Below are 22,957 nucleotides of genomic sequence, written 5' to 3'. Positions count from 1 at the left end.
TGGTTTGGGATGAGTTGGACCGCAGAGTAAAGGAAAAGCAGCCAACAAGTGCTCAGCATATGTGGGAACTCCTTCAAGACTGTTGGAAAAGCATTCCAGGTGAAGCTGGTTGAGAGAATGCCAAGAGTGTGCAAAGCTGTCATCAAGCCAAAGGGTGGCTACTTTGAAGAATCTCAAATATAAAATGTATTTTGATTTGTTTAACACTTTTTTGGTTACTACATGATTCCATATGTGTTATTTCATAGCTTTGGTGTCTTCACTATTATTCTGCAAAGTAGTTAATAGTCTCTATAAAGAATAGGTAGATGTAGCCAAACTTTTGACTAGTACTGTATGGCGGAGCGTCTCTCAAATATTACATTATTTTTCGACGTGCAACACTAATATTTATACTGTTAATGCCCACTGGGCACAGACGTCAGTTCAACGTCTAGTTTTGATGTACATTTGGTTGAGTTGTCAACTAACGTAAATTCAATGTGCAATCAACAAAACATTTCACCATGTCATTGGATTTAGGTTAAAAGTTGGGTAACAAAAATATGAAATATCTTTATGTTAATGACTCTTTGCAAATCCAATTGAATTCCACATTGATTCAACGTCATCACATTGATTTTTGGGGTAGAAATGATGTGGGAACAACATTGACTCAACCAGTTTTTGCCCATTGTGTATCAGTATCACAAACTGATCTGTATAGTATTTGTAGAAATAGTACACTAAGGAGCTAGATAAGTAACTATTGTATGAGTAAATCTGGCCTTTACTGATAGTATTCTCCTACCTTCCCCAATACCGGAGTTAAGCAACACTCCCCAGGAGAACCACATGGCTGACGACAAGGTGAGGGCGTCTTCTTCTTCTTCTTCACTGTTTACTTTAAACCTCCCAAACGGGCTAGAGAGAGAGCAGGATATGAAGTGAGACATACACAAGCAGGCAGAGACGAAAACCCTGGCAACCCCAGACAAGGAGAGTCTGTGAGTGGCAAAGCAAGAGCAAGATAGAGCACAGAAAGAAAACAGAAAGAGAAGGCCAGATGAACAGAACAATGGAATGACTGGAGCCAGTCTTCACCTCTGTCCCCTCGACCCCAGTGAGAGAAGATCTGGAGAGGTCTGGAGCATAAGCAGAGGTAGAGTATGTCACACACACACAAACACAAATACACACAAATACACACACACACACACACACACACACACACACACACACACACACACACACACACACACACACACACACACACACACACACACACACACACACACACACAGGATCCCCTTGTACCTGAACCGGTCTAGTAGGTAAAGCATCACCGCCACCACATGCACCGAAAGACCCACCAGCAGCCACAGTGTGCTCTGAAACGGCTGCATGAACGAGTCCAGTGTACTGCGAGGGATTTCCTGTAACACACAGCACCGACAGTCACTAACCACTTGCAGTCTACTACCACCCCATCTGCAATGAGGACTATATCAGGTGTAGTCTGGATAAACTTTCAATTCACACTCTTCATACATTTTGGGGGGAATTTGGGAACATACCTTTTTAACGAGGATGGTTAGGCCTTGGTACTTAAAAGGTTTGGAGAATTCGATGTACTGGGCTCGTTCGTTGTTTATCGTCAGCGGGGCAACAATCATATCTGCCAGACCCCCCAGGAGCTCTCCCATCATGCCATTCCACTCTTTCTTGTTGCTGTTGTTCACCTGTGGTACGTGGGCGTAAAGGGTTAACAACTAACCCAACATGACAATGAAATTCAGAATGTAGTGTCCTTTATCAGAAACAGAAACAACAAATGAGCCCTCTCTTAAAACCCTTTGTGCTTTTAACCCAAATTAATATTAGCAGAAATGGTCTGAATGGTATTTTCTAGTTCAGAGACGTGGTAACTGAGCTTGGCTCTCCAGAGAAGCTCCATTCAGCTCATCTTGCTTGTTCGGTAGATCCTGACAGGTCAGCGTGGGTCTCACTCTCACCACCTACTTGTCCCTCTAACACGGAGCTAAAGTCCCCAATGTAGACAGACCCTAGGTTTCCATGGCTCTCTCGGACTGCTTTTAGTTAGTGATTTAGGAAAAGTTAGTGATTATGTCAAACAAAACCATTTTTGTGAGTTCAGTAACATACTATAAGATGATTCTGTGTCATTTTCTAAACGTTACAAATGCATGAACTTAATTCAAAAAGCACATCTCCGAGATAGGAGATATGATTTGCTTCATAACTTAACATAATAAAATCTAATATAAATGTATGTAAATAGACAATCGTTGGTCAATACATTTTGGGCCAGTGAGGTTTTCTATCTAGAGTGAACTCTGAGTATCTATAGGAACTGACCCGCTCCTGTGTTCCAAATTTCCCATCAGCCACCAGGTGCACCTCATAGGTAAAGTTCATGGTTCCGGCCAACTTGATAAGTAGATCGATACAGAATCCATAACAACATTGAGGTACAATTGGACGTCCTGTAACCAACCAGCAGAGGGTTGCAAGTTACAATCAATCTGGAGGAAATCCCTCTCTTTCTTTTTAAATATTTTTGAATAACACCAGACATGCCCAAACAGTACACACACACACACACTGTTCAACCAAAATCACACATACAATAATATAGCTTCACACATGTTCACTGCAAACAGACTTCACACACTAAACACAGGCTGGCACATGCCCACACTGTTTGCAAACATTAAGGCAAACATTCAAGCATATTCATGGTACATACTTACACCCGCGAGCGCGCGCGCGCACACACACACACACACATATATATATAAACACACACACCTATATGCCAACAATCACACAAAGGCACACTCAGCTACATGCATACATATATAGATACCTACTGTATATATATGTATGCATCTCCAGTTGATACTTAGCGGGCGTAGTAAAAGCACAGTGATATCTTAAACGTCCCTGCTGTGTTACCTGGGATGGTCTCATTTGGTCCAGTGCAGATCACCTTTTTAATATCTGCCACTCCATTTAAGGTTTTTTCCTCCTTGCAGGTTCCATCCTGCTCAGTGGGTTTCACATACACAAAGGGCTCCTGGTGTATGGTCACTATCTATAACAGACGGGAGAGAACGCTGTTTATCACACAGTGGGCTTTAGCTCACACTGACCCTGAGGGAGCTCTACATCACCAACCCTCTGGACAACAACCCCTCCTCAAGGAACACATAAAACACACACACACATACCCATGGTAGAAATGATGGCGAGAGAGAAAACGAGATAGAAGGATAGAGAAAGAATCCTGCGCAGACCCATTACATTGAAGATTCTGTAAGATATAAAGCGTTGCTTTACTTTATATATACGGTGCATTCGGAAAGTATTCAGACCCCTTGACTTTTTCCACATATTGTTACGTTACAGCCTTATTCTAAAATATATATATATATTTTTTAATCCTCATCAATCTACACACAATACCCTATAATGACAAAGCAAAAACAGGTTTTCAGGATTTTTTGCAAATGTATTAAAAACAAAAAACTGAAATAACTTATTTGCATAAGTATTCAGACCCTTTTTTTATGAGACTCAAAATTGAGCTCAGGTGAATCCTCTTCCCATTGATCATCCTTGAGATGTTTCTATAACTTGATTGCAGTCCATCTGGGGTAAATTCAATTGATTGGACATGATTTGGAAAGGCACACACCTGTCTATATAAGGTCCCACAGTTTACAGTGCATGTCTGAGCAACATACATGAGGTCGGAGGAATTGTCCGTAGAGCTCCGAGACAGGATTGCACAGATCTGGGGAAAGGTATGCCGCGTTGAAGATCCCCAAGAACACAGTGGCCTCCATCATTCTTAAATGGAAGAAGTTTGGAACCACCAAGACTCTTCCTAGAGCTGGCTGCCTGGCCAAACTGAGCAATCGGGGGAGAAGGGCGTTGGTCAGAGAGGTGACCAAGAACCCGATGGTCACTCTGACAGAGCTCAAGAGTTCCTCTGTGAAGATGGGAGAACCTTCCAGAAGGACAACCATCTCTGCAGAACTCCACCAATCAAGACCTCAGACTGGGGCAAAGGTTCACCTTCCAACAGGACAACAACTCTAAGCACACAGCCAAGACAACGCAGGAGTGACTTCGGGACAAGCCTCTGAATGTCCTTGAGTGGCCCAGCCAAAGCCCGGACTTGAACCTGATCTGGCATGGGAGAAATTCCCCAAATGCAGGTGTGACAAGCTTGTAGTGTCATACCCAAGAGGACTCAAAGCTGTAACCGCTGCCAAAGGTGCTTCAACAAAGTATTGAGTACAGGGTCTGAATACTTATGTAAATGTGATACTTTAGACATTTTCAAACATTTCTAAAAATCTGTTTTTGCCTTGTCATTTGTCATTGTGTATAGATTGATTAGGGGGGGGAAACAATTTAATAAATTTTTGAATAAGGCTGTAACGTAACAAAATGTGGAAAAGGTCAAGGGGTCTGAATAGTTTCTGAATGCAATGTATATAGTGAACATCATTGTTTGAGGAGGGTGAAATGCGGTACCTTTAGTCTTGTGGACATCTGAAAGCCCCGCGGTTTCTCTGTCTCTCCCCCCGGCCAGATGATCTTCCTCTGATTATTCATCACCACCTACAGGGTCATGACACCACGATTAGAGGAGTGTTGACATAATGTGTGGAGCTGATGAGGGCCAAACACAAGGGAGTCCAATACGAAAGAGTCAGCTGCTTTAGCTACAGCTTAGCATTTAGCTAATAAAACCACTGCTTTCTAATTACCATGCGTACTGCTTAATAGAGAGCTGTAATAGCAAAAGATAGGAAGATCACCGTAGAAATAGCGAGAATGACTTTTACAATAAAGTTACCTGTGTTCCATTGTAAATCCCGACTTGAATGAGTCGACTCTTCTGGTAGTTGAGAATGCTGTAGTGAGCATACTTCCTGTCGCCATCGTCATTGAACTCCACACGTCCAGTGAGGCCCTCTGGGTACTTTGATGACATCAGAACCCTGAGACAGAGAAATTAAAGTAAATGTGAGTGTGATAGTGTAGGGAAATAGACAGAGTGAGAAAGTGTGTGTGTGTGTGTGTGTGTGTGTGTGTGTGTGTGTGTGTGTGTGTGTGTGTGTTGTGTGTGTGTGTGTGTGTGTGTGTGTGTCTGTGTGTGTGTGTACGTGTGTGTACGTGTGTGTTTTCCTGAATTACAATATATCATGACTTTATAAATATACCTTTTGAAGAGGGGCCCGGTCTTCCAGATGTTGGTGTTTCCCACACAGCCTCTGGGCGGCTCCGTGATGTTCTCCTTCTCAAAGAGCTCCTGGATGGACTGAGCCACCACTGCCACTGCGTCGTTGATGTGGGCCGACTCGTTCTTGCCGTTGATGAGCTGGAGGCCGATGAGACCTGCTCACATCACGCCAACAGCAGCACAAAGCCAATCAGTGACCTGCTAGGCTACCAACCATCAGGATCCTTTTGCAATACACACAATAACAACTTATAGGAACCTCATGTTCAGCCATCCTGAGAAAAGGTCCAACAGCAAGTTTTGATCCAGCACCACGCTCTCTGTTGCTCTATTTGTAAAAGCAATTTTAATCATCCAGTACTGGAACAAACAAGCACTGGATGTCTTTGAACCATGACCTTCATCGTGATCAAAATAGATTTTTGCTGATTTTCTTTTTATTCCTTTCTGAGAAGAGGCAACATCATCAGAGAGGAATGGATTCATATTTTGAGGTTGTTAGTGAACTTTTCCCAGCATGAAAAAAAGAGTACCTTGAAGTTGGATCGATTCAATTCTATCACCCATTTTATAGGGGTTAGGTTGGAAAATACCACAAGCAGAAAGCTATAGTGTATGTGTGGGACCAAACAAACTTACATCAACTATATTAGAGAATTGATATACAAATCACATCAACAATCCAACTTCAGCTAAGTCTTTTCATTGCAATTGGTCCGGTAGTCTTACAGACTCTTGAAAGAAGCCACAGAGGTGAGTTTAAGACAGCAACAGGTGCTGAGACATGGACATGAATGACTAGGGTTGCAATGGGGGGGGGTATATTGGTATATTGGTATATTACTAGTTCACCAGAAAACTACCAGAATTGCAGTATCTTTCAAGGATTTTATGTAATCTATCAGAAGACATCTAGTGGCCCTTTTGGGCACTTCCGATTACCACAATCGTCTGTAACTATCTCTGGCTCTCTCTCTCTGGCCTTATCACATGTAAAATACACTATATGACCAAAAGTCTATGGATTTCTGCTCGTCAAACATTTAATTCCAAAATCATGGGCATTAATATGGAGCTGGTCCCCCCCTTTGCTACTATAACAGCATCCACTCTTATTGGGTTGCTTTCCACTAGATGTTGTAACATTGCTGCGGGGACTTGCTTCCATTCAGCCACAAGAGCATTAGTGAGGTCGGGCACTGATGTTGGGCGATAAGGCCTTGCTCGCAGTCGGCGTTCCAATTCATCCCAATGGTGTTCGATGGGGTTGAGGTCAGGGCTCTGTGCAGACCAGTCAAGTTCTTTCACACCGAGCTTGACAAACCATTTCTGTATGGACTTCGCTTTGTGCACAGGGGAATTGTCATGCTGAAACAGGAAAGGGCCTTCCTCAAACCATTATTCCTCCTCCACCAAACATTACAGTTAGCACTCTGCATTGGGGCAAGTAGCATTCTCCTGGCATTTGCCACAACCAGATTCGTCCATCGAACTGCCAGATGGTGAAGCATGATTCATCACTCCAGAGAATGCATTTCTACTGCTCCAGAGTCCAATGGCAGCGAGCTTTACATCCCTCCAGCTGGCACTTGGCATTGTGCATGGTGATCTTAGGCCTGTGTGTGGCATCTCGGCCATGGAAACCAATTTTTTGAAGCTCCCAACGAACAGGTCTTGTGCTGACATTGCTCCCAGATGCAGTTTGGAACTCGGTAGTGAGTGTTGCAGCCGAGGAAAAATTATGTTTATGCGCTACTTGCTTCAGGACTCGGTGGTCCAGTTCTGTGAGCTTGTGTGGCTTAACATTTCGAGGTTGAGCCATTGTTGTTCCTAGACATTTCCACTTCACATTAACAAAGTTTACAGTTGTTGGAAAGGTGGCATCCTATGATGAAGCTCTTCTTTAATTAAGGCCATTCTACTGCCAATGTTTCTCTATGGAGATTGCATGGGATGTGTGCTCGATTTTATACACCTGTCAGCAACAGGTGTGGCTGAAATAAACAAATCCACTCATTTGAAGGCGTAACCACATACTTTGTATATATACTGTTTCTGAAATAATTAAAATAGATGATTTTAAAATAAAAAATAGAATGACAAAGCTGTAAAGCATCTTAAATATAAACTATCAACTTAGTGAATACAATTGGTGTATAATATGAAGGTTTCAGCATGAAATATTCTTTATACACTTATTTTACTTTGTCAATATGTATATTTATTGTCAAGGTTTTGCGTCAAACTGGTGGCAGTCAATAGTTGGAAGAGTTGCACGGTAATTAATGCCATTGTTGATTAGATGCTTTTTTCGTTATTAAGTATATTTTCTCTTGAACCATATGGTCTATCTACTAGAATGTAATGGAGAAATTACCAAAGTTACGATAGATTGCCATAGATTTTCTGTTAATTACAAAAATTACTGAAGATTCCTGTAACTTTGGTAAATTACAGGTAGCTTTGCAACCCTAGACATTACTGGCGAATCTGCAGAGGTCTGAGCATTGTCTTACGTCAGATAGCGCTACTTACCGTCTCTGCACCGGTTGACGAGCGATATGTAGGAGTGACACCACCTAACGTAAGACAATGGGGGTAGGGGGTGTTGGAGTGCCTGGGGTTGACGCTTACGTTTGTGACCACAAAGTGACATATTACGTGAGACTTGTGCAGACTCCGGGACATAAGCAAGACCATTGTAGCTAACACTCAACAAATGATCACACATGATACATTGTTCGTAAACAATGAATCCTTCATCTATGGTTGTCTCCCTAATCATAGAGGTTAAATAAAGGTGACTCCAGAAGAAATCCAGTGTTATGAAGTGTTTTCCAGTTAGCAGCGTACGGTACGTACCATCTGGTGCCTCACTCAGGGCTTTACCCGACATCTCCCGCTCTCCCACCAGCCACACGTAACCCGAGCCCGTCATGTTGAGGAAACGGGCAGCCTTGTAAACTGCAGCAGCGTCCTCTTCACTGAAAACAGAGATGTTAAGTGACACAGGCGTGGTTACTTATCTTTCATCTAAACGCAAATCATTGCAGTAAATCACTACTGTGTGATATCATGCCAGCATTTAGCAGTAAAAGTATGTAAAAAAAGTGTCAAATATAAGTCACTGTAAATCCAGTTGTGTTCTAATTAGGAGCCGGGAAAATGACTTATGATCATTTTAGGTTAAGGATTGTGATCAGAATGAACTAGATTCAGTAGTAGAGGCAGGTCAGCTATGATGGGAGGGGACTGATGAGACAAATGGGAAGTGCTGTAGTCTCACCTGGCGGAGAGGATGATGACACGGGCCTCCAGCTCTTTGGCCTCCAGAAGCAGAGCAGTTAAGTTAGTCTCCTGGCTGAACTGGAGGACTTTCTCTGCCTGTGATCGGGGCACAAAATAAGTCAAGCCAGCTACTTACCCCCACCTCAGAAACCACGCTGTCTCTTTACCTGTTGTGTTAGGTTTTGTTGATTTTTGTTGAAAAAGAGAGAGAGGAAAAAAGGAAAGCGATCCATGGAAATCGGCTCAACTAAAAAAAAGCTTTGAGGGGAAAAAACGTTTGCATTTTTCGCATGCAAACTGAGGGTTATCAAGGCTCCAAAGAAGGACGTGCATGTTAGATAGGGGGGAGAAGAAGGTCAATGCAACCAGTAACTAAAAACAGGTGAAGGGGAGTGAGGGGAACCTTTCCCCCAACCAAAAACTGTTGAAAACTAGAGGTGCTACAAAACAGGAGGGAGTAGTAATCTGGGAAAGTGTTTTGTCCCACACTACCGGATCTCCACAAAGGAATAAACTTGCAATCTTTTTTGTTTTGTTTAGAACATGCATTCCTTTAGTTGAAGGAAAAAAAGTAATATGGTAGAAGCGGAGCGCTGTTCATTTGTTTATTTTTTTACGGAAAATTATAGTCTTTCCATAACAAAACCATTCTTCTGTGAAATCATAGGAATAATGTCTCAAAGTAAAAAGAAACACGTGCTTCCAAGATAGGGGCATTTCTGGGTCGGCTGGTGACTGCTTGGGCTGGTTTCTAGTTGCTACGTTTGAAAAGTTGGTGGGCGGCGTGCATTGACCATGCAAATATACCTTAGGTCCTCGCTTGTTGTCATAGGACAGTTGGTCGAGGTTTTCATAGTTCCTTTTTTTATTCTGATGAGTAATGTGCACAGAGAAAATATGCAGACACAGAAGAATATTATAAACAGTTGAAAATGGATCGCAGTAAAGCATTCCAACAAATCTCCAACTTTTCTGCTTCAAATTGGGATCCCTTGGGGCTTGCAAAAAACATCAATGACAGCCACTGACCACTAGCAATCCTATTTACTGCTATGTCATATGCCCTTATTCACCACCTTTCAAATACAAGCCAAGACCCTTAAACCATCGTCCAGCATTGGTCCAGAAACAGTCATACTCTCTGTACAACAATTAGATTGAGAGGTCTATGTTCCAGATCAAAGCAATCCCAACACGTAAAAAGTCTGATTCTGCAAACTAATGCCCCTAAGGTTCTCTCCATTTTGAATTGCACTCTGCTCCTGTATATTGTGAAAAGAGTCGCAAGGCAGTCTCTTTGCCTTAGGGAGCCATTTCGCAGTGAAACATAGCATCTTCTGCTTGATAGACCTGCCTACCCTGATGCCTGAACTCTCAGCTCAGACCGTTGGGAGGCTACGTGGCTACGCTCTGGGTCTACGTCCTCCGCTACCCAAATGCTACAGTGACTCTGACACATTGGTTCATTATACTGCCTGACAAGCAAATCTGAAGTAAATCCCGTTTCCTCCATTGTATTCACACTTCTTTGAAAGGAATAAAGAACAGTTTTGCCTCAAATGTAATCTGAGGTTGTTGTGGTCAGCGCTGCTCTGTAAAACACGGCTCCCCTTTCCAAATGTTGCATGATAATGTATTGTGTCATGGTCAGTGCACACTCATGAATCATGACATTGCAAAACAAGCATTAATCAAACTGGGACTACGGTCCTTAGAATATAAATCAACTCATCTTGTAGGTAGCCTAGCAGTTAAGAGTGTTGGGCCAGTAACCAAAAGGTTGCTGGTTTGAAGAGTCTCTCTACCAGCTGTGCTAGAGAACCCCATCAAATTATCCCTGTGGCTTGTCACAGCAGCACATAAACCTGCAAAGACCTTTTTTTTTACTTTTTATTTTTCCCTCCTTTTACTAGGCAAGTCAGTTAAGAACAAATTCTTATTTTCAATGACGGCCTAGGAACAGTGGGTTAACTGCCTGTTCAGGGGCAGAACGACAGATTTGTACCTTGTCAGCTCGGGGATTTGAACTTGCAATCTTCCAGTTATTAGTCCAACGCTCTAACCACTAGGCTACCCTGCGCCCCAACCTACAGTGTGAATAGTCTGCACGATACAGAACATAAAATGTGAATAACTGGAATATTTCTCATTAAGGAGGAAATGACACATCTCCCTAAATGTGACAAACATTCTGCCAACCTGGCTAGCTGAGTCATTTCTTACAACCACTGATAAAATCACAGTCCAAGCTTTTAACTGTAGGAACACAGATACTGCCTTACATCGTCATATCGTAGTATCTACCATATCAAGGTTTCTGTGACATTGATAGATTGCTTCAATCTGGGTAACTGTAAATCTATCCAATCTCTGTTTATGGCAGTATATAAGAGAGAGAGATAGTCTAGGGCGGACAAGATGGATTCCAGGAAGGAAGGAACAAGGAGCTATCAGTTAACCAACTATTCTTTCATCTACAGTAATGTAGGTCTTTACCATAGACAATACCAATCCACAGGTAAAGTCATACATACGATTCAATTAAGTCATAATCCTTAATAACAAGACGATTTATCGGCATAAACTATACTTAGTGACTCCTAATCAATCTTGATCATGTGTGAGTAACTGATTAACCACAACGTGTTTAAAATGTCCCATCTCCCTTTGGTGTGGATTATCATGAGCATGTGTCAAATGAACCATTTCATCAGCCTCTGATTAAATTACTCTTCAAATCAGGACTCATTTCACTCCGTCACACAATTACAGGAAGGAGTCCCTGAAGAGAACACGCATTAATTACAAAAAGCCTTAACTACATCTTGAGGTGAAACATACTGAATATATGTTCAACAATGTGTTAATTGTTCCTTCTCTTTTCCTTTAGGGAACATGATCGCCGGTCTGTTTTAGGCTTTAGGTGGATCAGCACATTTATTAATGAGCTTGCTACATTCCAAGTAACACAGCCTCAGAGCCAGAGGTGACTATGGGCTAAAATTATGCTCATGGTTACAACATTTATATGTGTCATTTCACTTACATGGTCTCACAGTCCATTATCTGACAAGGACAAGGTCCTTGCCGGCAGGCAAAACTAATGGATGCTGGTTTGAATCCCTGAGCCGACTAGGTGAAAAATATGTTGATGTGCCCTTGAGCAGTTAACCCGAGGTGCTCCTGTACGTTGCTCCTGTACGTTGCTCCTGTATGTTGCTCCTGTACATTGCTCCTGTAAGTGCCTGCTAAAGGATGTACATGTAGTAGAACTAAAGATATGTCTTCCAGACAGTGTCTCAGGACAATCTGATATACTGCATGTCAACCATCCAACACTTTACAAGCCTCCAAGTGAGCATAACCCTGGGTAGATTATCTCCTTTCCTGGATCTCTGGACCATCATTATGTTTGAGAGTCATTGATGTTTTGCACCGCCCCAGGTGAAAGTGTGCTATTTGGCTCCCGTTGTGGATTGGCACAGGAGAATTTGACTATGGTGAAAAGCAACATGAGATGAGTAAAAGATGTACTCAGATCAGACCACATTAGACGCTGTAGATGTCTCTAGCATTTTGATGTTAGCCAATGTTTACACAATGGTCAGTGAGAAATGTGTTCACACAAAATAAAGGAAAACAGTTAGTACATAGAAGGCCTTTGAGAGTTAAACAAAGACTACACACACACACACACACACACACAGTCACACGCACTAGGGGTCCTGCGAGCCCGAGCATCTCACCTTTGTTTCCCTCTCCTCCAGTAGGGTCTCCAGTCTCTTCTGCGCGGCCCGCCCCTCGTGGTCATCGCTGACAATCAGGATGATGTGGTTCCATCGAAACTCTCGCATCATGTCGAACCACACGTGAGCCTGGTGGGAGTACGGGGGGACAGTCCGCAGAAAGGACAAGTGGATACTCTGAGGAGAAAGAAAATTCAGAAGAATGAGTGAGAGGAAGTTACTTGCTAGTCATCCACGGTTTTGGTGACATTTCTAGCATATTCATAAGGCCTTACATTAGCTATTTTGGCAGCTAGCCAAGTAGTGGAGTAGAATTGGTCTCTCTTATCGGTTTCCATTCCTAGGGACCTCTCCATCATTTCCTCCTCTCTCTCTCTCTTCTCGCTCTCTCTCTTTCTCTGTCTATCCCATCTTTCTTCTTCCCCTCTCTATCTCTTACTCTCTCTCTTCTCACTCCCTACCTCCCTCCCTCTCTCTCTCTTTTTAATTTCTCACCTTGTCGGAGTAGATGGACATGCGCGTGGTGAGGCCCACCACAGGGATGCGGTAGAAGCCTGCGGTGTATGACACAGGCGTGGGGGTGAGGTGGTCATTGGACTGGGGAGGATGACTCACCAGGATGGCATACACCTGCAGACACAAGTATGGGAATGAAAGATAACCACACTTCCTGTACAGAGAGTTGAAAGGATTAAAAAAAGTGTATGGAATATTGATTCATCACTGCGACATGGAAATGTCATATCAGCTTTCTCCTCTTAAACCATCCTCATTTAGCAATATGACTGCTCAGTAGATAGATATTTATTTGGCTCAAAGCTGAATGGCACTCTACAAACAGCTTTTTACTGTGCAACTGTATATCAATTCTTAGATGAATAGGATTCTTGAAAATGGAACATTGATCCAACTGAGGCAGAAAAAAACCATGCAGGCATGTTGGTTTAGTGCGTGCAGCCCGTATGGTTGGGCCTCAAATGAGGTCTTCCATCCAGAGAGGGCTTCCAGGCATCTACCATCTGTCATAGACCCTCTCATTGAGTCACTCACATGGTTAGATCTCCATCTATGCAGTTACCAGACACTGTTTCCTGCATTTGACATGTAGAATACTGACACGTTTCTCATCCCTGCAGCCCTCTGTGATGATGAATGGAACTCAGATGTCGTGGAACGAAGGGAGATATGTTTGTAACGTAACCATTTCTGTCAATTACAATCATTACAATGAAGAGGACCAGGGACAACGTCTGCGTGTGTGTGTGTGTCTGTTTGCGTGTGTGTGTTTGCGTGTGTGTGTCTGTGTGTGTTTGCGTGTGCGTCTGTGTGTGAAAGAGTGTGTGAGAATTTGAAAGAGAGATGGGGGAGACGGTGTTCCACACCTCAGCTCTCTTCACTACATGATATTGCTGCTTTCCAAAGCAACGTAACGCTTAATGTGAATGGACCAGGATTTTAGTATTGTTTCAGTGTTGGAACAACTCTCAAAGGGATAACATCACAATACATAATTTATGAATGTTGTTTTCATTGTTAGGATTCAATTGCAAACGTTGTATTCTCATGTCCTGAGCAATAACTATAATGACCTAAAGAAGAATCGCACTTCAGGTGAAAAAGCTAGTTATTCTTTCCAGTCTAGAGGCAAAAACAATTGCATACCATACACTCATGTGTCTAACCAATACAACATCATTCTGCATTAATTATTGCTCTAGCAATGAACATGAACCAAACAGTTAAAATTATCAATTTCAAATGACCAAATCATAATTTGACATAATACAAACTAAACGCCCTTCTCCCCTAATAAGGTTGGTGGCATAACGTCAGACCAGCCAGACATGCACCACAACTGCTACCCCCCAAATGCTTTGATGCAGTGGGCCGTTACGCATGCGGCAATGCCAGCGGTGAAAATAAAAACAGTAAAAAAAATGTCATTGTTAAAGGGATACTTGCAAGATTCTGGCATTTAATCTCGTTGTCAGATGAACTCGTGGATACATTTAAAAGAAAAAATCGCTGTATTTTAACAAACCAATGCTAACACATTGAGCTAACGCTAGTTAGCATTGGCTCGTGAAAGTACTGCTAATTTCCTTCATACTGCACACAGAGAAATAAAACTGGTATCCCACGAGTCCATCTGACTCGGGGTAAATTGAACAAGGGCCGAAATGCCAGAACCTCGCGGTATACCTGATGAGTCACTGATTTCACTCTTGGTTAGTTAGTTCATTTCAATGGATTTGCAGCTGTGCACACTGAAGTGGAGTTGGCCTCTCATCCCCCACAAATCTGTGTTTTTGGCCCTTAGCTTTTTAGCTAAAAGCTAAATAGATTTTCCATTTCTAACTGCTATCATAAAATAAGAACTTTTGGATGTGATTTAGGCCTGGATTCAATCACATCAAGCCTTAATTGGCAATAGCAGACACCCCCATAGCTGTCAAAATGGTGAGCAGCTGCTCTTGCAATCATTGTCGTGAGGCCACACCCACCCCACTCATGTTGGAAGTTCAGAATGAGAAAGTGTAGGCAATATAGAAATAATTACGCTCAAATTTAAAAATAATTAAACTAAATTAGGAGAATTTATATCATCCTAATCAGTGTAATCCAGTGTTCGAACATGTAAACAAGACTGCATGGGATTTCTGTTAATGCGACTCCCTGCAGCCAATGGCAATGTCTGCTTTAGATGTAATGCCAGGAGCTGCTTGTGGATTTGACAATGCAGTTCCACCTCTTCACACCGCCAAAACAACTGCTATGCGGATGTCCTAAAAGCGTATCTGATTGAATAGGTTATATTAACCCTTGAATACATAGCTTTGTCTGACTAATAAAATACAGATATGGGGATAGAGATTTGGCCACGTCCAACAGACCATTTTCAGGCCATTTACTTTTCATGTTAGGCCACAAGTTCAGGTTTGGTAGTTACTCATTAAATAGTCTACTGTTTATGTAACAACGTCATATGCATATCTGACATATAATTTCATTTCAGCTTCCATTTTCTTTGAGAAGCTCGATGGTAATACCAGAGGTGACGGATCTCTGAAAAGGACGCAGTTTCATAGTATTGTTATCATAGCCTAAAGGGCTAGGCTCTAAGAGATATTGTGAGAGCAACGACATTGCTGTATTGATTATTAAAATTGTGTAACAAATTACACGTTTCGTTTAGGAAAATATATAAAATGCAGTCAGCTCAATCTGCTTGAAATATACAATAGAAGCAGGTGGCACTGGCACAGTGTTTCACAGGCAGGCATTGAGGTTATAATCTAGACAGATGGCATTGTCTGTTTATTGCAAATGAAGTGGTCACTGATCACAATATATCGACCTCATCTGCCCTATTATTCACGTCAGCCAGTTCACTTGAAACAGACACAGGATGATGCTGCATCACACTAAATAGGACGATTAATTTCCCTCCCAATAGTGTGCATAGGCCTCATACTAATTTGCACAGCTTAAATATGGTAGGCTTCATAATCATTTTAGCCTTATAAATGGTTCTGATTGATTTGATGGACATTTTGCATAGAATAGATGGCTAAATGACTCATCTAATGAGGCAATTAATCATGTAACACCCATGCAGGGACATGCAGGGACAACGGATTCCTTCTGAGATACCTGGTTAGAGATGAGGTCCTCGCAGACGGAGAGAGCCATCTGGATAGCGTTGGGTTTGTGCGTTACGGAGATGGCGGTCAACTTGAATTTATCTCTCCCGTAGATCTGATTCGCCTGGGTCACCGCATCCTTAAAGACTTGCTCGTACCTCTTCTGACTCAGGACTGCTCCGATGTTCACTATCTTCGGTTCACAGCCGCCCCGCGCACAGGAGCACGAGAGGAACACCGCCAGCAAAAACAGACGCATCGTGTGAACGATCAAACCACACAGAGGACCCCGGTTGCGTCTCTCCCTCGTGTTGGCGGGTCGGTTTGCCCGGCTTCTGGACTGCACGGTTCACCCGGTTAAAAAGACTAGAACCACCGTCCCCCTAGACAGTGTGGAAAATCTGGACAGCTGATTTATGGGAAATGCGGAGGAATGTTCATGGTCAGGACCTCAACCGCTGTTGGATTGTCTTCGTAATTGTCAGCAGCCTTTCTTCAAACATTTTGATTTTCTTTGTCAATTTCCACCATTTTCTTTTTTTCCAATGTCGATAGAAACGAGTCAGAGCATATTTTGCGGTGTATGCGTTTTCCTTTATGCGCTGTGCATCGCTCTCCCGGTCCTCCGTGGGCTCTGTGCGGGGCTTTGCTGTGAAATGATTATCAGACTGATGCGACGCTTGGGGCTGCGGCTGTCCTTGGTGCTGACAGCTGTGCCCGCGCAGTGGTGCGCGCTTCCGCCGTCTACCTTTTGATTTTGCGTTGACATTATGCTGCTAAAATGAAAAGTAAATAAAACAAATGAAGCTAAACACAGAACATAAATGTATCTTGTTTTCAACATCTCATCAATGATGTTATTCATTATAGGACACGCATCTTAGAATTTGATTAGGGGATCAATGACAATCAAGAAAACATTTGTGTGTCAGAACAAAAATAATTGAGGTGTCAATGAAAATTGACACCTCAATAATCCAGTGAACCAGATGATTCCAATGTGTGATTTTTTTTTCTCCAACCGCATTGCTCCAGCGCACCGAGTAGATGGACCCGAGCCTGCATGCTCATTGCGCTGAAATGGGTCGCCGGTCTCAGTTGAACTGGCTCGCACTGTAAATCAACATAATTCCACATACCCAGGTGGACCAGGACCACCCATTTTAGGTTACACCTCCCCCTTTACATCCAAACATCCAATCAATTATGTAACCATGTTATCCATATTTCAACCTCGCAAATCTTGCAAACCTCCAACGCTCCAACATAACCACAGTACTTTTATGACGCTTGTCTACTGCAAGTCCCTGACATGGGGATATATAGAGATAAAAATGCCTGAATAATTTATTGAGTTGTATCTAAAATTAGTGTCGAATAAACTATTTTATCTTGACTAATTCCAAAAGTGTGACATGAATGTGTCGTTTTATCTAATTTGTATTGACAGATGTCTATACTTGCTAGATGTTTTGTCGAGTCGGGTAATGTCATTTGAAATGTCTGAATGGAGAGAGGGAACCAAGTGTCCAAGTAACCATGTGAGGCACAAGAATATCCGTCTTGCTAAGCAAATTTTCAACCATCCTGGTAACCTAGGAAACAAGCCTCTCTCTCTCCACAGTGTTACATTTCAGAAAATTTATATTACCTAACACATTTACTGAACATAAAAGACCTTATGGTCAAGCATAGTAGCCTAGCCTAGGTTCATTTAGACAAAATGCCATTGCAATTGGAATGTAGGCCTGCCAATAGCCTATCATATTTCTGCCCACATTAAACCCCACATGTTTCCCAGACAAATCTTATAACATTTTTGACATGCGTTTTTCTGGATTTTTGTTGTTGTTATTCTGTCTCTCACTGTTCAAATAAACCTACCATTAAAATTATAGACTGATCATTTCTTTGTCAGTGGGAAAACGTACAAAATCAGCAGGGGATCAAATACTTTTTTCCCTCACTGCATAAGGTCAACTAGGGTTGTAAAAGAGATGGGCTGTTTATAAACCAGATGATTAGTGGTTAAATCTAATCTGTTTTATCTCCTTTAATCAATAGTCAATGAATTTTTCATTTAGCAGGAAATAATCTGTGAGCCCTGTTGTGTGTTTAGCAAATGTAAATGTCATGTGCACATATATTTTCAAATGAAAGAGAAATTTTGGAAATGAGGTCACAATTGATCAAACTGTCTACTGAATTTTAAATTACGAACGCAGAGATGGCCCTCTATGAGAGGCACACAAATAGGCTAGAGATGATATACAGTGCCTTCGGAAAGTATTCAAATTCCTTGACTTTTTCCACATTGTGTTAGGTCACAGCCTTATTCTATTAAATTGTTTTATCCCTCATCAATCTACATACAATACCCCATAATGACAAAGCAAAAACATTTTTTTTAGACATTTCTGCTCATTTATATATATATAAAAAACGTAAATATCACTAACATAAGTATTCAGACTCTTTACTCAGTACTTTGTTGAAGCACTTTTGGCAGCAATTACTGCCTCGAGTCTTCTTGGGTATGATGCTACAAGCATGACACATCTGTATTTGGGGAGTTTCTCTCATTCTTCTCTGCAGATCCTCTCAAGCTCTGTCAGGATGGATGGAGAGCTTTGCTGCACAGGATAATATTTGCCCCAGTCTGAGGTCCTGAGGGCTAGGGAGCAGATTTTCATCAAAGATCTCTCTATACCTTGCTCAGTTCATCTTTCCCTCGATCCTGACTAGTCTCCCGGTAACTGTCGCTGAAAGAAATTCCCACAGCATGGTGCTGCCACCACCATGCTTCATCATAGGGATGGTGCTAGGTTTCCTCCAGACATGACGCTTGGCATTCAGGCCAAAGAGTTCAATCTTGGTTTCATCAGACCAGAGAATCTTGTTTCTCATTGTCTGAGAGTCTTTAGGTGCCTTTTGGCAAACTCCAAGCGGGTTGTCATGTGCCTTTTACTGAGGAGTAGCTTCCATCTGGCCACTCTACCATAAATGCCTGATTGGTGGAGTGCTGCAGAGATGGTTGTCCTTCTAGAAGGTTCTCCCATCTCCACAGAGGAACCCTGGAGCTCTGTCAGAGTGACCATCGGGTTCTTGGTCACCTCCCTGATCAAGGTCCATCTCCCCTGATTACTCAGTTTGGCTGGGTGGAAGAGTATTGGTGATTCCAAACTTCTTCCATTTCAGAATGATGGCGGCCACTGTGTTCTTGGGGACCTTCAATGCTGCAGAAATGTTTTGGTACCCTTCCCCAGATCTGTGCCTCAAAGAAATCCTGTTTCGGAGCTCTACGGACAATTCCTTCGACCTCGTGTCTTTGTTTTTGCTCTGACATGCACTATCAACTGTGTGACCTTATATAGACAGGTGTGTGCCTTTCCAGATCATGTCCAATCAATTGACTTTACCACAGGTGGACTCCAATCAAGTTGAAGAAACATCTCAAGGATGATCAACGGAAACAGGTTTCACCTGAGCTCAACTTCGAGTCTCATAGCAAAGCGTCTGAATAACTATGTAAATAAGGTATTTTTTAAAACTATTTTCACTTTGCCGTTATGGGGTATTTTGTGTAGATTCATGAGGAACATTTTTCATTTAATACATTTTAGAATAAGGATGTAAAGTAACAAAATGTGGAAAAAGTCAGTGGGTCTGAATACTTTCCGAATGCACTGTATCATAATTAGGCATAGTAAACACATTGCCCTTTTATGAAGTGTGTGGTTTCCTCAGGAATGGAAACACAACTATTAGTACATATGGTTCTTCGTCTGTAGGATTAATTTATTCAATAGATTTCTTAAGTATGAAATTGTATTCAGATCAATGACAACATCTTAAAGGGGGAGGGACATTACCCCTGCCTCAGGCTTCTCGATTGGTTTAAATAACTATTTACTGTATACGTCATATAAAGTAACCTTTCATAACACGGGTGTCAAGAATAGAACAATTTAACAGCAGGACTGGTTTCAGATAGCTCAGAGCCATATAGATATACAGTATGACTATCCATGGCTGTGGCTCTGGGATAGCTGTTAGACTGTGGCGCTGTGGGTGTGTGTTAAACGCTGCCTAATGAGAGCCACTCAGAGTGAAGGCCAACAGCAACAAGGACTCTTGTTTGCTGGATTCCTGTAGTAGCCCTTAGTGTCCTCCCTCCCTCCCTCCCTCCCTCCCTCCCTCCCTCCCTCCCTCCCTCCCTCCCTCCCTCCCTCCCTCCCTCCCTCCCACCCACCTTCCCACCACTCACACATCAATACAGCAGGGCCAGCCTGCAATGCAGCCGTTATATAATGATGTGCACTGGCGGAGAACAGACGTATACAAGCAAACAGACTCAAGAGTCTCATTCCACTCCAATGAGACACACACACACTCTCTAGAGTTCTCACATGCACACACACGATCATCCACCCACACGGAGACAAGTACATACATACACTTACCACCTACACAGTGGAAGGACTCTTTTTCTCACACACACACACACACACACGCACGCACGCACGCACGCACGCACGCACGCACGCACGCACGCACGCACACACACACACACACACACACACACACACACACACACACACACACACACACACACACACACACACACACACACACACACACACACACACACACACACACACACACACACGTCCCTCCTACACACTAACACTTACACAGGCAGCAATCTATTTGTATGCCAGCCATAACCTTTAGTTACATGTTGCAATGTGAATCAGTAGTGGCAGAACACAGGTACTCCTTTCAGGTGGGGAACCAATAATGAACAGTACACCTTTAAAATAACATTCTGAAAAGTATTGCACCAGCGTCCCTTTGCATTGCTAAGTTAATCTACATGAGAGTGTGTTCATCAAGTTCTGTGACCGTTTAGCCACATTAGTTGATTGAGAGGTGGGAGTAAAGCATTCTTCTGCTGTCAATATGTTAGCATAAATAAGAGTACTATAATTCATAGAGGCGGGTTGCCTAAGCGTGCCTTCTGAAGATGCATGTCTGATGTGTTTCCTGCATAAATTACTGATGAGCAGTTCTCCCTTTTTTTCTGTGGCCCTGTCCCAGCGGCAGTATTCCTGTTCTGTTCGTCAGAAAACATTAATTTAGTAGATGTATATGTAACAGTATAACTTTAGACTGTCCCCACGCCCATACCCGGGTGCGAACCAGAGACCCTCTGCACACATCAAAAACAGTCACCCTCGAAGCATCGTTACCCATCGCTCCACAAAAGCCACGGCCCTTGCAGAGCAAGGGGAACTACTACTTCAAGGTCTCAGAGCAAGTGACGTCACCGATTGAAACGCTATTTAGCGCGCACCACCGCTAACTAAACTAGCCGTTTCACATCCGTTACATATACTTTAATGGAAAAGAGGTGGCTTACTTACTGATTGTTTGATTCGGAGTTGAACTAAACAAATAAATAATTCAAAAGGTGACATGTAGTGTAATTGACGCAATTTAAATGTCAGAACAATCAAGCATCTAAAACCGGGATTTCTTACCAACTCAGTCTTATTGAAAACATCCAGGTACATATCATGAAAATACAACAAGCTGGACTACAGTGGCTAGGAATAAACAGGAGGAACACACAGTAGAAGATATCCAAACTGCTAAAGTAGGACAGAGGGAAAACAGAAGGCACAGACACTGCAAGAGAGGCACTGAAATAGTTTAGGCTATTTTTAAGCCACTCTGACCTTGTTCATCCTTAGATGGATGCAGTTTCACCATGTTTCCAAGAAGTGTGTTCCACTGTTCATTTGTATCCTTTATGTAAAATCACTCAATCCCAGTCTAATATTATGCCAAGGTCCATGGAGGATTCCTCCTTTATTGAGAAATTTAAGAGAAACACATGGTTCATTGATGATTGTAAAACTAAAGGCCCATTGGTAAAACAGACAACACTGTTATAAATAATGAAATACAATGGATGTTAGAGGAGATTCATGTGTATAGATTAACCAACTATCTACTTCACTAGAGTGAATAACAACACTAGCACAATAACAGGAAGGAAGACAACCAGCAGACAGCTCATCTCCATCAGGAAGAGAAGCACCAGGAATATCAGGTAGCAGCATCGACAGTGTTGTTGCATCTGCCTCATCATCTGCATCAGACGAGGAGGGTACAGGCAGCATCCACACAGCAATATTGACTCCATGCGAGTCTGCAGCCTCTGTTCCATGGCGAAGCAGAGTCGTGGGGCTGGAATGGTCTCAGGCAGATTGTCTGTGATGATGAGTCCACTTTCAGAGCTACTGACCTGGTGGTACATCATATCCTCCTGCATCCTCTGGATCTCCCAGTGACGGAGAGGAGTTTTCTGTCGACATAAGGGGCACTGCACCCGGCTAGGATCTGCTGCACGCTTAAGGATGGTGGCCAGACAGCAATGGCACAATGTGTGGTCACAGTTCAACAATGCCATCCGATGGTCTCCCTGAGAGTCGTACAGTTCACTGCAGATGGGGCACTCATTGTCCCCTAGGTTGTCGCTATTTCTTGGACTCCCGACACTTGTCCCTTTGCTTTGAGGCTGCTCTGTGTTGTCAAAATGGAGCTCTTGTTGAACAGATGTATATTGGTCAGCCCCATCCGCTGGCCCTGTTTGGGTGACTGGTCTGCGAATTTGCTCGACCTCACCCAGGACATGCTGTTGTAGAAGCAGGGGCTTTTTCACTGAGCCATCCTCTCCCTGGTCCCTCTCCTTCTCTACCTCCTTGGTTTCCTCAACCATACTTAACACTGCAGGACACCTTGCTCCAACAACAGAACAAATCATTTCCTCATGTGTCACGTCGTTCCCTGCTTGCCCCGTTTCAAGGTCACCCGCTATTCCATCCATATTTTGTTAGATAAAACTAAACAGTATTCTGTGTCAAGTTTCAGATTAGGCTGAGCAGAATTCCAGTGGCATGTACAACCCAGATCTCTTAGCTAAGAAAGTTCAGTCACAACACTCTACCTGG

The 22,957-nt window shown here is 42.7% G+C and overlaps 1 protein-coding gene across 6 annotated transcripts in view; it reads right to left on the bottom strand.

The window, feature by feature from the left end:
- The window catches only part of LOC135517930 (glutamate receptor ionotropic, NMDA 1-like), a 35,643-nt gene extending 18,997 nt beyond the window's left edge, over window positions 1–16,646 (bottom strand). For all 6 annotated transcript variants that reach the window (XM_064942656.1, XM_064942658.1, XM_064942659.1 and 3 more), the window contains exons 1-13: window positions 15,949–16,646; window positions 12,790–12,924; window positions 12,295–12,471; window positions 8,547–8,644; window positions 8,123–8,244; window positions 5,241–5,415; window positions 4,874–5,018; window positions 4,549–4,635; window positions 2,959–3,097; window positions 2,359–2,486; window positions 1,557–1,721; window positions 1,297–1,415; window positions 791–903 (exon numbers count right to left, since the gene is read on the bottom strand). In XM_064942656.1, coding sequence (XP_064798728.1) covers window positions 791–903; window positions 1,297–1,415; window positions 1,557–1,721; window positions 2,359–2,486; window positions 2,959–3,097; window positions 4,549–4,635; window positions 4,874–5,018; window positions 5,241–5,415; window positions 8,123–8,244; window positions 8,547–8,644; window positions 12,295–12,471; window positions 12,790–12,924; window positions 15,949–16,197 — 1,852 coding nt within the window. In that variant the 5' untranslated portion in view covers window positions 16,198–16,646. The remainder of the gene's footprint in view (window positions 1–790; window positions 904–1,296; window positions 1,416–1,556; window positions 1,722–2,358; window positions 2,487–2,958; window positions 3,098–4,548; window positions 4,636–4,873; window positions 5,019–5,240; window positions 5,416–8,122; window positions 8,245–8,546; window positions 8,645–12,294; window positions 12,472–12,789; window positions 12,925–15,948) is intronic.
- Window positions 16,647–22,957: the final 6,311 nt, after the last annotated feature.

Source organism: Oncorhynchus masou, chromosome 28 (genome assembly GCF_036934945.1).
Source record: "Oncorhynchus masou masou isolate Uvic2021 chromosome 28, UVic_Omas_1.1, whole genome shotgun sequence".
In the NCBI taxonomy this organism is placed as follows: Eukaryota; Metazoa; Chordata; class Actinopteri; order Salmoniformes; family Salmonidae; genus Oncorhynchus; species Oncorhynchus masou.
This window is presented reverse-complemented; position numbering and strand designations above follow the sequence as displayed.